This window comes from Geotrypetes seraphini, chromosome 5 (genome assembly GCF_902459505.1).
Source record: "Geotrypetes seraphini chromosome 5, aGeoSer1.1, whole genome shotgun sequence".
Taxonomy (NCBI): domain Eukaryota; kingdom Metazoa; phylum Chordata; class Amphibia; order Gymnophiona; family Dermophiidae; genus Geotrypetes; species Geotrypetes seraphini.
In genome coordinates this window covers 90,223,406-90,239,773 of record NC_047088.1, presented here as the reverse complement: position 1 = coordinate 90,239,773, position 16,368 = coordinate 90,223,406, and the positions used below count along the sequence as shown (strand labels likewise).

Below are 16,368 nucleotides of genomic sequence, written 5' to 3'. Positions count from 1 at the left end.
TCAGTTACATGCTAAAAAGTATGCACATGCATCTTTATAGAGTAGCACGTTGCAAGATGCACATGCAAATCCCAAACTGTTGCTAATTAACACCAATTATTGGCGCTCATTTGCTCATTAGTTAAATTGCATGCACAAATTTTAGCACCATATATAAAATCCAGAGAAGAATGTCCAAGTTGAGACATTTACGATATCTAGCCTGTTTTATGGGAGGCCCACTGAAAGCAGAACCTTTTGTAAAATATCCATAGGTCAACAGGAAAAAACACCATCAGAGGGACTGAGAATTGCCTTGAAAATCTTTTCTCTAGGTCAACCCTTAGGAGTTTCTGCAAGTTTAGTTCCACATATATGGCAATCCTTGCCCTCACACACACTCATCTTGAGGACGCTCAAAATTCTGCTTTCTATATTCTTGTTACCTTATTGTGGAATGCTTTGCTAAAACATCTCCAAGTGAGAATCTCCATCTCCAAGAACATCTCCAAGGCTGATCTAAAGACTTACTATTTTTCTAGGGCTTATGGTTTGAATTGAATTGGGTGATATCAAGGAGCTGACTCTATGACTTTGTCATTCTCATGCTTTGCTTCCTATGGGATCAATATTCAGCCATCAGGCAGTGAGCGTTATTTTCAGGTATTCAAAACCGGGACCTGTGCGGACTTTGGCTTTGAATATCCATTTGTTTTTAAGTGACCATGGATTACTGCATTAAAATAGGACATACTTTTATGTATTCTCATTTATGCAGCAAATCTGGTTGCTTAAGGGTTGAATTTCAGCTCTTAAGTGGCCAAGTGCTGACTCCGCCTCCAGAATGTCCCCAACATAGCCAGCTTTGAGTTTGGCACCAACCATGATGTTCAACAGCACTTGTTTAAGTGCTGCAAAATATTAGAAGCTAGCCCTGAATAAGTGATTTAACTGGTTAATGACTGGTTAAATCACTCTGAATTTTGGGACCTCTGTTTTTATTTTTTACTTTGTATTTATTATTGTAAATCAGTCTTATGGTTTACCAAGGGCAGTATAGCAAGTTATAAGAAATGTAAACACAAATTATCTTTTAGCAGCTAATTATTGTTATGTGCCTTGTTTGCTAACTGTTATGTATGTTACCATGTAACCCGTTCTGAGTTCCTTGGGGAGGACAGGAAATAAATCAAATCAATCAATCAATAAATAAATATTGCCACTAAGTGGTATAAGAACATAAGAATTACCGCTGCTGGGTCAGACCAGTGGTGCATTGTGCCCAGCAGTCGGCTCACGCAGCGGCCCCAGGTCAAAGACAAGTGCTCTGAATGAGTCCAGCCTCACCTGCGTACGTTCCAGTTTAGCAGGAATTTGTCTTGAATCCCTGGAGGGTGTTTTCCCCTATAACAGATTCCGGAAGAGCGTTCAGGTGTATTCCATAAGAAGCCACTGCATTTTGAGCAGCAGGAACTTGTGTAAACGGTGATGTTCTCAATGATAAATAGATTTTGTCAAAAATAACACGTACCCTGAAGAAGCTTAGAGAAGTAAAACGGTAGAGCTTCCACTGGGATCAAAGTTGTGTGTTTTTTGAATAAGAGTTTTTTTACATCATTTAATGTTATATGAGTAGTTTCATTTTGTGAGTTTTGCGTGAACCAATGAGAAAATGCATTACCCCAGTAAAGGTACATTACATTAGTAATTTCTATTTCACCTTAACCTCGCAGTTCTAGGCGGATTACAAATATTCCCAGGAGAATTACAGGATCAGGTACTAATTACAAGACTGTGACTTAGTCCAAAATAAGGGATACTTAGGTCGCACAATATGTGTCACAATCCAAGAAAAGGGACCAAGTCTTAGAAACTGAGTTATTCAGCTAGCTAAGTAATCAAGAAGATAATGATTCAAATGCAAAAACCCACATCTTTCTATCATTTCATTTGCCAGAGATATACCGTTTCAATTAACTAAGAAGTTTTAGTTATAAATTGTTGCCTCGTTTCTCAAGTAAGCCTGCACTAAGACTTGGTAGATTGCGACACATATAGAATCTGGACCATAAAGCACAGAGTTTCTTCTAAACTAAAATAAGGGCCTGAATCTTTTGTAACCCGCTCCAAATCTTCTATTACAAGTGGAATATAAACTTCATGTTAAATTAAATTAACAGAAGCAAATCTTTCTGACATTACAGTGGATTCTCAGTTAACCAGTACCCATGGGGATTGATAGATGCCGGATAAATGTAGTTTCTGGTTGCTTGAGAATTATTATTAAAAATAGGCCTAACTAATATTATACCCCAGTGTATCACAAACTGTGTGCCATGGCACACTAATGTGCCTCCTGAGATTCTAAGTGTGGCGCAGCACACTGAGGAGGAAGAAAGGAGCTGGACAGCTGACTTGTCTACAGGACGTGCTTCTCGCCGCGAGAGGCACATCCTGTAGGGAAGAGATTCTCAACACTCAGTATGGTGCCAGCGCTGCATGTCTAGCGACTTCCTGTTGCCATCACGTATCTCCCGGGACTCCTGCCTTCGTCGTCTTCTCTCCCCAGCCCTGGACCAGCAGCAGCAGCTCAGTGTGCGTTTAACTTAGCCACACAGCTGTCACTAGCATTAGTTTAGGCGTGGTTCCAACAGGCAGCCTTGGGACCTTTGCTAGGCCAGTCCGCTTCAATGATGCAACTTCCTCTTTTGTCAGAGGCAGACAATCCTAGCAAAGGCCCCGAGGCTGCCTAATGGAACCATGTCTAAACTAATGCTAGTGGCAGCTGTGTGGGAAAATTAAAAGCACAGTAAGCTGCTGCTAGAGAAAGGAGAAGTACTGCTGGACAGGGGAAGAGGGAAAGAGAAGGGAGAAGGGGTACTGCTGGACAGGGGAGGAGGGAAATGGAAGGGAAAAGAGGTACTGCTGGACATGGGGAGAGGGAGAGGTGCTGCTGGACAGGGTGGAGGGAAAGGGAAGGGAGAAGAGGTGCTGCTGGACCTGGCAGAAGGGGAGGGAAAGGAAAGGTGCTGCACACTGGAGGGGAGGGTGCATAGGGAAAGATCATATTAGTTGTGAATGGAGTTGGGGGAAGGAAGGAAATTGTTGCAGGAGGAGTGAGAGTGGGAGAAATGGACATGAGGTGGAGGAGAGGGAGAAATGGTGCATGGGGAGAGAGCATGTTGGGTTGGGGGTGGGAAGGAGGGATGTCACTTGAGTGAAGAGGCAAGGAGAGAGAAAGAAAGTGTGCAGGAGGCAGAAAGTGTTGGACTCATGGAGAGAGTGAGATGGATGGGGAGGAGGGAAGGAGAAATGTTACACTTGTGGGAAGGGGGAAAGGGCAGAGAGTGAAAAGTTGGACTCATGGAGAGAAGTTGCTTGGGGGAGGGAAGGAGAACCAGAGGAGAAGTAGTATGCAGGAGGAAGAGAGAAAGAAATGTTAGGAAAGAGGGAAAAAGGGAGAAATGTTGGACTGGAAGGGGGGCCAGAAAGGAGGAAGGGAAGGGAGATGGACTGCAGGGGGCCGAAAGGAAGAAGGGATAGAGAAATGTTACACTAATGGGGAGGAGAGACGACTTAATGAAGGGAGAGATACCAGACCAGGGAATGGAAGGGAAGGAGGGGAGTCTGGTTGCGCTATAGAAATAATAATAGTAGTAGTAGTAGTAGTAGTAGAGAGAGATGCCAGGCTATGGGAAGGAGAGGAGAGAGATGCCAGACTGGGAAAGGGGGAAAGGAAGGAGAGATATATTGGACCCCTGGGAGGAGGGAGGGAAGGAGAGAGAGATATGAAGGGAAGGGAAGACATGGAAAAGTAGATTTTGAGAAGAAAGCAGAAAAATGGAAAAATTGAATGTTAAGTTATTGCCAAAGATGGATGAAAGGCAGAAAGTGAAGAAGGAGAGAAATCAGTCAATGGATAAGAAGGCACTGGAAACATGGTTAAAAGCACAGAAAAATAAAGTCACCAGACTTGAAATGTGTCAGTTTTGAGAATTTATATCTGCTGTGTATATTGTGTTTATATGAAAAATGAATGGAAAAAATTGCATTACAATTAGTAAAGGGGTGGAATCTAGGGCAGAACTTGGGTGGGCCTAGGGAGGTCTATGGTTGGGGTACTCAGCTGATATTTGTTAGAGTTAGGGGTACATAGCTTGAAGTAATTGAGAAACACTGCTGTAGGCAATCAGCCAGTGCCAGCGCCTTCCCTTCTCTCCGGCCCTCTTCCCTGCTGGCACCCTCTATTGGCGTCCCAGGGCCCATCTGGAGAGTTTCTGCACATGCGTGGACATAGATGTGATGATGTCACGCATGCACATGATGCCATCAAGGTGACATTGTTCGAGCCGCAGCCACTACCTTTAGTGTGCCCCAGCTCAAGACAGTTTGAGAGACTTCTACACCCCATACTATGCCATACCATAAAGTGTTCCAGACAAACTATCGGACATGTGGCAAAGCGTGGGCGTACTTAGGTGTGGCACGCCAAGTTTACACTTAATTTCCACCAGAAATTAATTTTATTTTCATTTTTATTTAAAGTATTACAGTATTTCTTAGATTTATTTGTTTTTGTTGGTTGCTTGAGTTTCAGTTAACAGAGAGTCTACTGTATTTCCATTTGCTTGCTCTGAATTTTAGGTGTTACTAATACAGCTAGTTGCCAAAATGACACTGCAGTGGAAGACTCTGAGCATGTATTGCTTGCTGTTTCAGGCATCGGTCTCATTCAGCGACATTGCTGTTTATTTCTCTGAGGAGGAGTGGCAGCTGTTAGAAGAATGGCAGAAGGAGCTGTACAGGAATGTGATGATGGAGAATTATGTCACTTTAGCTTCACTGGGTAACATCATAACAAGCTGTCTCTATTTTACCAGTTAGGAAACCACTCTTTTTCTGAATAGCAGAACTAGCTTCAGTAGCACATAGTCCTTTGTGTTTAATGTGATAATTTCTTTCTTTTATTTCCTCTTCCTCACAGGGCATACCAGCGTCAAGCCAGTGATTGTATCAAAGATTGAAGATGGGGAAGCCCCATGTACCAGTCAGTTTAGTGATGCAGAGAAGAGGAAGGCTTTTAAATGTCATAGCAGAGGTCAGGAAAAATTTACTGTAATCCCTTTCTCAGGGTCATCGTTTTGTTGAAGGAGCTACCATTGGTCATTGCAGCCTTGAAAATCCTTCCAGATGGGTGGGAGTGGGGAGAGCCATTTTCTTGCAGTCCCTCGCATAACAAGTTCTCGCACCAAAAGTATTCCAGCCATTGGCCCTAGATCTCACCATTAGAGCTTCTGCCATGGTGTGATGACATCCTCCCTTATACCTTTCTAGGGGGCTGTAAACAGCCTTCTCAGGATCCCCAGCTAATCAGGAGAGCAGAAGACCTGGGTCAGCTGTTGAACCAAGCAGTGATGGCATCCAAAGTTAAAAGGAGGAAAAACTCCTCTGTAACAAGTAGCTACCTAAAATCTGTTTTAACAACTACAGATCTAATAATCAAAGAAACCCAGCTATCTTCCCTGGCCACATTTATAAAAATGAAGTTCTTATTTTATTCTTTCCAACCCAATGAAAGTTGGAAAGAAGGTGGGCCAAAAGTAGGTATACAGTATTTATTCATTATTTCTTTTTATTTTACAGGTGTTACAAATAACATTCATGTGAAGTTTTTCTATCAGTTACATTGTTTCGCTTGATTATCATGCAACAATGTATTATACCTATTTAATACCTGTAAAATAAAAAGAAATAATGAATAAATAGAGGGGCATTAGGGTGGTCTATGGTAGTATGCAAAAAAAAAAAAAAATTAACCTTGTCAAATCTTGTCTCCACAAGGCTTATTTATGTCCAACTTGATATGTCTAACTCATGTGCTAAATTTCTGTTTGATTAGACAATATTTAGAGGTCACCCCCCAGCATGCACTGTTTGCTTGTATGTTGTGTATGTAGGTGATTGCACCCAATTAGTTTGTATGACTGAAAACTGGCTCTTTTGAAAGTCAGTCTGTCAGCTGTCAACTGCTAGAATGCCACATGGATTGGCTGTTCCTATTCAGAGCACAGTTTCAGATGACAGCACAATGGCTCAGCAATGTAACTGCTTGGCCTTGTTTGTCAATCTTGTGTACGTTCGACAGTGGAATGAAGCGTCAATGGGAATTAGAGCTACATACAATGACGTTGAACTGCTGACTACTCTCAACACATCTGCTATAATAAAACCCTTAGCACACATGCACACTTCAAATTCCGTGCTCCGTGCCACACATGCGCAGTACATAAAGAAATGGTGAAAGGTGAGGTGGTGGGACTGGGATTCGACACCACCACCGTCCAACCACTCCTAGCTACGAAGCTCCGCCTTTCCTCGGCACTTCATTGGTAGCACTCTGCTCACCGAAGGCGCCAGTGGGCCTCTGATTGGGCTGTGGCAGAGTCGCTTTTGAGATCTCACAAAGAAGGGCGGAGTGGGGAGGAAGGCCCGTGGCGCTGGTGGTGGGATTGGACTTTGGGTCGGCCTGCGCTGGCAAAATCTTGGGGTTCGGTTTGATAGACTCTGGAGGAGCTATGTGGTAGCCCCTACGCCAAGCCTCACCTATACCCTGGCCCCACCCATGCCCTGCCTTGGCCATGCCCGGAACTGCCTCTCACTGTTCAAAAGTTACTGGATGCCGACCCTCATCACTAACAACAGTGAGCATGAGACCTTGGTTCTTTCTCCCAGGGTGATGGCGTCGCCAGTGAAGCACTGGGGCAGAGTCCCAGAGAGAGTACGTAGGTTGCAGCTTAGCTTCGGGAGACTACCTGCAGCTATTTGGATTTTCTTAAAGTGCAGGCACTATTAGAGTTGCTAACTGTACAAAATGGAAAAATAAATTATGTCTGGGAATTGCCCACGAGGCAGGAGTGGGAGAAGGGAGAGTTGTTGGAGAGAGAGAGAGAGAGACTCAGGGATGGTGTAAGGGAGGGAGGGAGAGATGTCAGATTTGGGAGATGGATGAGGACAGAGAAGAAGGACAGAGGGGCTACAAGGGGGACAGGAAGAAATAGACTTCAGGGAGGATGGAGGGGGCAGGAGAGAGAGAGAAGGCCTTGGGAAAGGATGGAGGGGACAGAAAAGGGAAAGATGGCAAAAGGGGTGAAACGGTCACAGAGAGATGGTAGAGGGTGTGAAAGGGGGAAAGGGAGAGATGGAAATGGTAGGACCGCTGCTGCTTTGGGGCACTGAGGGAGGAGGGGTTGGTACATCAGGACTGCTGCTGCCGCCTCGGGTAAGTAACGGGGGTCCAGGAGGCCAGACCCAAATGGAGGGAAAGGCCCTGTTTGGTGAGAAATGCAGTAGAGGATATATGACGGCCAAAAGGATACAGAGGACTAAGGAAATGGTGAAAGGTGAAGTGGTTGGACTGGGATCAGTGGGAGGCAGGGTCCGGGCATGGTAGAGCCGGGGCAAGGGTGGGGTCAGGGTATAGGTGGGGCTAGTCTAGCACCCATTACTGTAACAAATGTAACGGGCTAAAACACTAGTATCTGAATAAAACTGTTGCAAACAAGGCACTCACAGCCACTTCCAGACATCTATGGTTTCTGTCCGAGCACCTAGCAGCTCTTAACTTTTTTGATGACAGAATCACACCCCAAAAAAACCTACGAATGGTACAAAACTTGCAACGTCTACCATTGCCAGACATTTCATGATGTCTCATGTGTACAGATGAAATGGAACCTGTGACCTTTGAAAGTCTTGTAACAAAAGAGAACAGAGTCATTTTTTGATCTCTTAATTGAAGGAGGATCATCAAAAGCGAACATATTCCTGAAGAAACATTCCACAGAGTGGACTGACAATCCAGTTTTCAAAGAACTTTGTAATCGGGCAAAACCGGAAGTTACATCAGAAGGAGGGACTCGGCTGAAAGAAGGTCCGGGAGCAGCCCTGCGTGCAATGTTGCCTCTTCTTCCACAAAGCTTCTAAGAGGCTGGTAGGCCCATCCCAGGAGGTGCAAAGGGACAGACCCAGGGAAGTTGTTGGTTTTTTTTTTTTTGCCAGTTTTGACCCTGATCGGGAGCGAGAGGAAGGGTGCAAGGGAGGGGGGCTGTTGGACCCGCAATAGGGAGAGGGGCTGCTGGACTCATGAAGGGGGCTGCTGGACACGCAATCGTGAGGGGGGGGAGGCTGGTGGCTGGAAGGGGGGGAAGGTAGGCGACTTGTGTCAGATCCATTGTGTGGACAAGGCTATTTACCACTCTGTGGGGCGGTAAAAAGCCTTGTTCCCATACCGGTTGCAAAGGACTAATTTTTTCCCCTGTTCCTGAAGGTTAGCAGCGGCTACCTGCAGGAAACAGTCCCCATGTCATTCTCTACGTTGATTATTTGTCAAGTGCACAAGAATTACAATATACTGTTAAGCTTGGCAGTGGTTTTTAAAAAAAGTGAGGTGGGGTGACTCCTAAGCTTTGTTTGTTTTAAGTAAAATTGTGTGTGTTTTTCATTTTTGTATAAAGGAATAAAATTAGCCTTATGGACGAAAGAAATGTGTTAATTTTTTTGGGGTACCACCCTAAGGGGCATTTTTGATAGGATGTCTAAGTCTGAGTTTGGATGTTTTGGGAAAGATGTCCAAAAATCCAGTAGAGAAAATGTCCATTTTCAAAACAGCAGGACATCTATCTTTTTTTTTTTTTAATTACCTATCTAGACTTTTTGGCTCTTAGTGTGTCTCTCTTTTTTGGCTTTTTTCGAAAACAAAGACACCCAAATGAAAAACGCACAAAAACAAGCTGTTGGGATATCCAAGCAGCCAGCGTTCTTAGCAAACTGGCCACAGACAGCTGAGCACAGCAGAGCAGAGGAGCACTCTAGGGGGTTCTGGATTAAAAAGTCCCAGGTACACACGTCACTGTAACCTGCTTATATTGTATGGTGAACCCTCCCAAAAAAAACCAAAACTTACTGTACCCACCTGTACACAACAACAATAGCCCTTATGCCTGCAGGTGTCATCTTTATGTAGGTACAGGCTATTTGAGCTAGGAATCTCTGGTCATGTATTGAAATGGTTTCAAAGGTTCCTCATAAAAAGAAGATAAAGAGTTCTGAAAGATGGAATCTACTCAGGCTACTGGACCCCAACCATGCCGAGTGCCACAAGGATCCCCTATCTCATCCCTACTGTATAACATTTTCAGGACTACTCTCAATTTAATTAAACTAGACCCGGGAGAATGGATATTCTCATATCTCCGTAGATCTGAATCCAACCAATCTTATCACCTAGTTATCACTAGCCATAAATAAAGTACAAGAATAGGCAACAAAACAACACCCAGTGGCGTAGTAAAGGGGGCAAGGGGGTGGACTGCCCTGGATGCCATCTTGGTGGAGGTACCAGCACCTCTCCTCCTCCCCTCCCCCTGTACTTCACTCTTCGCCAGTATGAGCAGCATTTCCAATGCTCAGCTCTCCCTCTGAAGTCACTTCTGGGTCATGGAATCAGGAAGTGACCTCAGAGGGAGAACCGAGGCTAGTGCAGGAAGTTGGTTGGAGATGCTGCTCACACAGGCAAAGAGTTAAAGATGTATGGGGGAAGGGAAGGTTCACTCATGTGGTGAGGGAGGCAAGAAAGAAGGGTAGGGTAGAGAGGAGGGCATAAAATATTCCTGGATATGTCCAAAAAGCCGTTTCGATTATCGGCACTTGGAGGACCTGTCTTTTAGATCGTCCAAGTGCCGACTTGGGCAGGTTTTTAGACATGTTTATGTTTTGATTATGAGCCCAATAGTGATTTACCTTTCGAGAACGGACATTTTCCCACTGCCGATTTGGGTGTTTAGCACCATACATCCAAATCGGATTTCGACATATGTTTTGATTATGCCCCTCTTATTGCTTGCCTTAGTACTAAGTAAGATATCACTGACTATGTTAAGCTGAGCTTGTTAGAAAGGACTTTGGGAGCAATTCTATAAAGTAGATGCTAAGTTAATGCACCAATCACACACACAAATGTTTATAATAATGGCATTTATGCACATATGTGTGCCCACACATGCATAAATGGCATAATTTCACCTAAGCACTGATACATTCCTGGGTTTACCCCATTGCATGCAGGGACTTGTAGTTCTGATTTTCCCAAGAAAAGCAAGACTACATGTCCTGTGAATCTGGATCCAGTTGGCAGCCTAATATACAGTGCAAATTTTAAAGATGGGCATATGCATAGACGGAGCTTGGATAGGGCTCAAACTTAAATGTGTAACTTACAGAATACTTTAAGTCATATACTTATCTCCTACACTTAGGCGTGAGCATTTACATCTGCTCTATGGTTGGCATAAGTGCTCACAATTAAATCCTAGGTGCGTATTTTAACTATTAGGCTAGTGTTCTATAAAGGAAAGTTGACACCTATTTTCATGTATAGAATAGGCTCCTATCAAGCACCCTGTTATGGAATTGCTCTTTTCCTGCTCTGATTGTTTCAGTGTTTGTAAAAGAATGAGGCACATATTCCCTCATGCTACGGAGTTAAGGAAGGATTATTATTATTTCTCCACTTTAATCCCTCAGAGCCTGGATCCAGGAACATAAGCAAGGACAATTTTCACAAGCAATTTGCAACGAGCCTGAGACTACAGGAAACACTGTTGGGAGGAGTTAAAGAGGATGCTCTTCAATGGAAAACCCACAGCTGGAGGCACAAGATAGAGGGAAAGTGTCTTCAAAGCCCTTTGGAGCAAGGGCTAAACACAACTACAGGCTGCCACAGAGATTCCCAACTACCATACCTCAGTCTGGAGCCCCATAGGGGGCGAAAGCCACCCAGCTGGGCTGAAAGTATCTGCATCCAGACAGACCACAGAGACATGGGGCAGTGTAAGTTCCAAGAATATGAGATGAGCCTTCAGCATGCCTCAACTATCAGCCACCTGGGAATCCAGACAAGGCGGCAATACAGACGGAGGAAAATCACTGTGGCAAATGATAAAAGGAGAATGGCAAAGAAACGATATGAATGTGAAGATTGTGATAAGGGCTTCTATTACAGATCAGCACTCAACGCACACCGAAGAACACATACAGGAGAGAGACCTTATCAATGCACTGATTGTGATAAATGTTTCCGGGACAGCTCATCATTGAGCAAGCATAAGAGAACTCACACAGGAGAGCGACCGTATAAATGTAATTATTGTGATAAATGCTATGGTGACCACTCAACTCTCACTGTACATAAGAGAACCCACACTGGTGAAAGACCATATCAATGTAATGAATGTCAGAGGAGGTTTATTAATAGCTCAAGTTTAATTGTACATAGACGACTTCATACAGGGGAGAAGCCATATAAGTGCACTGAATGTGAGAAATGTTTCACTGACAGTTCACATCTTATCTTACATCACAGGGTCCACACTGGAGAGAGGCCATATAAATGTCCAGATTGTGAGAAAAGCTTTACTGACAGCTCACACCTTGTTCAGCACAGGAGAATCCACACAGGAGAAAAACCCTATAAATGTTTTGAATGTGAGAAAAGCTTCACTGACAGTTCAACATTCATTAAACATAAGAGAATCCACACAGGAGAGAGACCATACATATGTACCGAATGCGGAAAAGGCTTCATTAAAAGTGCACATCTCACTGTGCATAGGAGGACACACACAGGAGAAAAACCATACAAATGTACAGAGTGTAAGAAAAGATTCAGTGACAGCTCAAGTTTCATGCGACACAAAAGAACACATACTGGGGAGAGACCCTATAAGTGTGCATATTGTGAAAAATGCTTTGGTGACCTTTCAAGTGTCATTAAACACCACAGAATTCATACAGGTGAAAAGCCTTATAAGTGCAGTGAGTGTGATAAATGCTTTGGCCAGAGCTCAGGTCTCACTACACACCAGAGAACCCACCAAAGAGAATATGTAGGATCTGGAGGTGGGGATCAGTCACTTGAGGCAATGCTAGCACTGTGCCAGATGAATACTGGGAGCCTATGATCCAAGCCCCAGAAAGAGGCAAAGTATGAACACTTAAGGTATTATCATGCCCTTCTGTCTAATTTGTCTAGTCAAGAGTCTAGATTGTAAGCTCTTTTAAGCAGGGACTGTCTCTTCTGTGTTTTGATGTACAGCACTGCATATGTCTAGTAGCGCTATAGAAATGATTAGTAGTAGTAGTAAAATAGTTCAGGTTGATACATCAGATGTTGTGACTTTATAAAATGCAGGGAAGAATGTTTTAACCAATTCCGTTTTGTAGTGTAAAGTTCTGGCGCTCATATTGATCCTGAAGGAAACTGGTGGAATAAACACAGAAGTTCCCTATATGACATACAAATGGAATAAAAGTACTGAGCATTTCCACTCATGGTAAAACTTAAATCACTTTCTCTAGCAACTCGTACTCCCACTCACCATATACCTATCATTCTCTCTGCAAGAAACTCCCCAACCCCTATCTGTCCCATTTGTTCTGTCTATCTGTCCTAATTAGATTGTAAGCTCTTCTGAGAAGAGACCATGTATTACACGTTGAATGTACAGCGCTGAGTATGCCTTTCAGTGCTATAGAAATGATAAATAGTAGTAGTTTCACACCCTAGAGGAAAAAACAAAAGGTAAAGAGTGGGTAGACCGCAATGGATGTCAGTTACAACACTAAAGACAAAGGGGGAGGGGGGGGGGTTTAATCTGCATGGAATCGCCACCTATCAGGGTAGATTAGGCGGGCCATGCTTGTCTTTATCTGCCATCATTTGCTATGTTACTTTGTATATTACTATGAATTATTTGCAGGTAATACCATTCATTTGTCAACTGTAATAACTACCCAAAACCAGACATGCACAGACTCATCAAGACCTTGGGTCACATCTAAAGAAGAGACTTAAGTGGTCTTGTGGCAAGAGCTCATATATAGCATTTTTGCCCACTTTGATTCTGGTCCAAATAAAAGTATCGCAGCCTGGAAAGAATTCAGATTTTCCAAGCAGTCCTCAGTATCTTGGTTGTTATTCCAGTGGGGGAAGGTGGGGTCTTGTGAATAGAGCTAATAACTAGAACAGTGACCTGCAAACTTTTTGGACACCGTGGCATGTTAAACTTGGTGCCGCAGCTGGAAGGCATCTGGATGTGCATGGATGTTGGCGCGATGAAGCCTATTTTTACACCAGTAGGGGTTACTGACAGAGGAGAGATGCGGGGAGAGGAGGAGAGATGCTGGTGAGGAGAGGTGCTGGCGCTGGTTACAGGACGTGCCTCTCGCCATGTCTCGCGGCACACAGTTTGCGATATGACAGCTCTGGAATCATTTGTCTACCACTAACTCTCTCATCCAGTGGCAAATTATTTTACTGACCAGGCCACAGTTTGGTCATCAGTAAAACAAAAGGCAAAGTGTTAACACTTGATATATTTCTCTCTCTTTTTTAAAAAATTCTTTATTAATTTTCAAATCAAATACAAAGTGGCAACAATATACACTCAATTACTATATAAAACAGAACTTATATCCAGATAAGTATTAATACAAAGTACATTTCCCCCCTCCCCTCCCTAGATATGTTTAGAAATCACTTAGGAATTAAAGGCTTATTCAATTAATCGGTTTTAACAAATAACGCTAATGGACCCCATGTTTCTTTAAATTTTTTATTCTGTCACAATTTCTCAGCAGTTGAATATATGGTTCTGAAGCAGAAGGTTCATAAACCATCTGAACAAAAGCAACAATGTAAATCCACCTTTTTTATTCCTTCCACTGTCCCTCTGGAAATCTGAGGCATAGCAGTAGAAGCTGTGCCGAGACATCAAGGCATGTATGAGAGAGCGGGAAAATGAGAAGGGAAACAGCAATAACATTTGTTGTTTCTTTTGCTTTGTGTCATTTCATTTTGTTTCTTAATTTAGCCTGCTAATTTGTTTTAAATGTATATAAAGGGCAATTCTATAACTGTGCAGTGGCACTCATGCACAGTTTGTGTGCATAAATGCAGACTTAACTAGCACTTATTCAAATAAAAACCTAGGTACTATTCTAAAGGTTCACGTGTGATATTCCCAGATTCTATAAAGGTTGCCCAGATGTGAGCATGATCAAAAGATATGCACATAACTTAATTGTTATCCAGCTATTAGCACTCAATAATTGAGTGCTAAGAACCAATTGATGTTAATTTGTACCAATTAGGGTTTGTGGGTGCATCTGCCTGCTGTAACGATGGTTGCTCAACTTTGATAGGGTATAATATTTTTCGGTAGCAGTTACTGAGGTGACTGCATATTTTAAAGTCATCTGCCTTGACTTTTTGAAAAAAAAACAAACCCAGAATATAAATGATAATTAAAAGTTTCTCTGCGTACAGTGTGCTTTGTTTAATTTAATTTTGTGGCCTGGGGGCCAGAGCCTTTTGGAAACAAATTGTACGTTATCTGGAGCGCCTCTTGGGGAAGTCTATTCCTCTTAGCCCAGTAGGATTCTTGTTGGACAAATTCAAAGCCTTCAGATTGCCTGCAGGTTCGCATGGCCTCTTTGTGAGGAAAGCAGGTCTTTTGTCTAAGAAAGTGATTTTGGGGTTGAGGACCTCTGATTCTTTTCTCTCCTTTTGGAGATGGCGTAACCGTCTCCACGATCTCATGCTCTTGGAGAGAAGTTGGGTGCAAGGATCCTTTAGACAGAAAAAAAAACTTTCTTCGTACCTGGGATTTATATGTGGACTCTCTGCCCCATAAAGCCCTTAGTCTTGTTTTGAACGCCTTATGAATTGATACTTCTCTGGCTGGGGTTTGGGACCCCCCTTCTTCCTGGTGTCCATCTCCTTTCTCTGCCATGTCCTCCTTTTTTTTTTTCTGAGAATCTCGGAGAGAGCGAGACCAGAAGGCCTTGAGCATGCGCAAATGTTCAAGGCCCAGTCCAGCCCAGCACAGGCAAGAGGGAGGATCTCCGACGCACCGCCCAGCCCAGCCAAGAGGGAGGATCTTCGGGCACCGGCACCGGCATGTGCTGGTGCCAAATCGGGGTAAGGGATGTTATTTCGGTGCTCGGGGAGGGGGGGGGAATGTAGGATCGCGGGGGAGGGGGGGCGATGCGAGCAGGGAGGAGGATGACGGTTTGCAGGGGGGATGCTGGATCGTGGGGGGGGGGGGGGGATGTAGCAGCGCCGGTAGCCTCGGGAAGGGGGGAAGGAGGAGGTGGAACAAATCAAAGCGAGTTTCCCTTACTTCCTATGGGGAAACTCGCTTTGATATACGAGCAATTTGGTTTACGAGCACACTTCTGGAACGAATTATGCTCATAAACCAAGGTTCCACTGTATTTACAATTTGCTCAGCAGCACTGAAGGGTGAAATAAGAGGAAAAGGGGAAGTTCAGGGGAACAAATAAAAAAAGGAATAAAGGAAAGGAAAAGGAGGAAATAAGGATAAGAAGGGAAAGAAAAAAGGAAGGGGAAGAGATAAAAAGACAGAAAAGAGGAAAAATTTAATCGAAAAAGGTGAGGGAAAAAGAAAAATGGTGAAAAACCAATGAAATGAACAAATTAGAATGGAAGGAAAAGGAAAAGAGGGAGGAGAAAGGGGAAGGGTGAAAAGAAGAAGAGGAGAAGTGGAGTAAAAGGAAGAAGGGGAAGAAAGGAAGAAAAAGTAAAAAGAACAAAAAAGGTATGAGAGGAAAGAAAGAAAAATAAAGATAAAATGGGAGGGAAAAGGGAAGGAGAAGGGGAGACAGGAATAGGAACAAAAGAAAGAAAGGGAAGATAAAAAGAAAAAATGGAAGGATAAAGGATAATAAGTGGAAAAAGAGAAGGAGATAATGTAAAAAGAACCAGTAAAAAGAGGAGAGGTTTAATATAAAATGGAGAGTATCGTTTCAAATTTATTTCAAGTTTATTTGGGGTTTGATAAAATCGCTATTTTCATAGAGGATAAAAAAGAAAAATGCTGAAAGAAAAGAAAAATGGAAAAACAATAAAAAAGAGGGAAAAGAGATAAAAGGGAAGGGAAAGGGGCAAAGAAGGAGGAAGGTGATGGGGAAAGAGAAAGGGGAGTAATAATAAGGAAAGAAAGGAAGAAAAAAGGAAATGAAAAAGTAAAAGGAGAAAAAAGGTTAAGAAGGGAAAGAAAAAAGGTAAAGAAAAATAACATAAAAAAGAAGAGTGGGGGAGGAAAAAAGGGAAAAGGAAAGGGAAAAAGAAAAACTTAGAAGAGGAAAAAATATCAGAAAAAAGAAGAGAGGGGCAAGGAAAAAGAAAAAAGAAGAAAAAAGGAAAACAGAACAGAAAAAAGGAAAGAGATAGAAAAGAAAAAAGGAAGAAAAAGGAAAGGTAAAAAGGGTAAAAGTGACAAGGGAACAAAACAAAGAAAAGGTATAAAG

The 16,368-nt window shown here is 43.0% G+C and overlaps 1 protein-coding gene across 3 annotated transcripts in view; it reads left to right on the top strand.

The window, feature by feature from the left end:
- Positions 1-14,055, top strand: part of LOC117360807 (zinc finger protein 883-like) — an 86,103-nt gene extending 72,048 nt beyond the window's left edge. For 2 of the 3 annotated variants that reach the window (XM_033945214.1, XM_033945211.1), the window contains 3 exons: positions 4,699-4,858; positions 4,964-5,077; positions 10,561-14,055. In XM_033945214.1, the coding sequence (XP_033801105.1) occupies positions 4,792-4,858; positions 4,964-5,077; positions 10,561-11,996 (1,617 nt within the window). In that variant the 5' untranslated portion in view covers positions 4,699-4,791 and the 3' untranslated portion in view covers positions 11,997-14,055. The remainder of the gene's footprint in view (positions 1-4,698; positions 4,859-4,963; positions 5,078-10,560) is intronic. The other variant, XM_033945212.1, reaches the window with a different exon arrangement.
- The last annotated feature ends 2,313 nt before the right edge of the window (positions 14,056-16,368 follow it).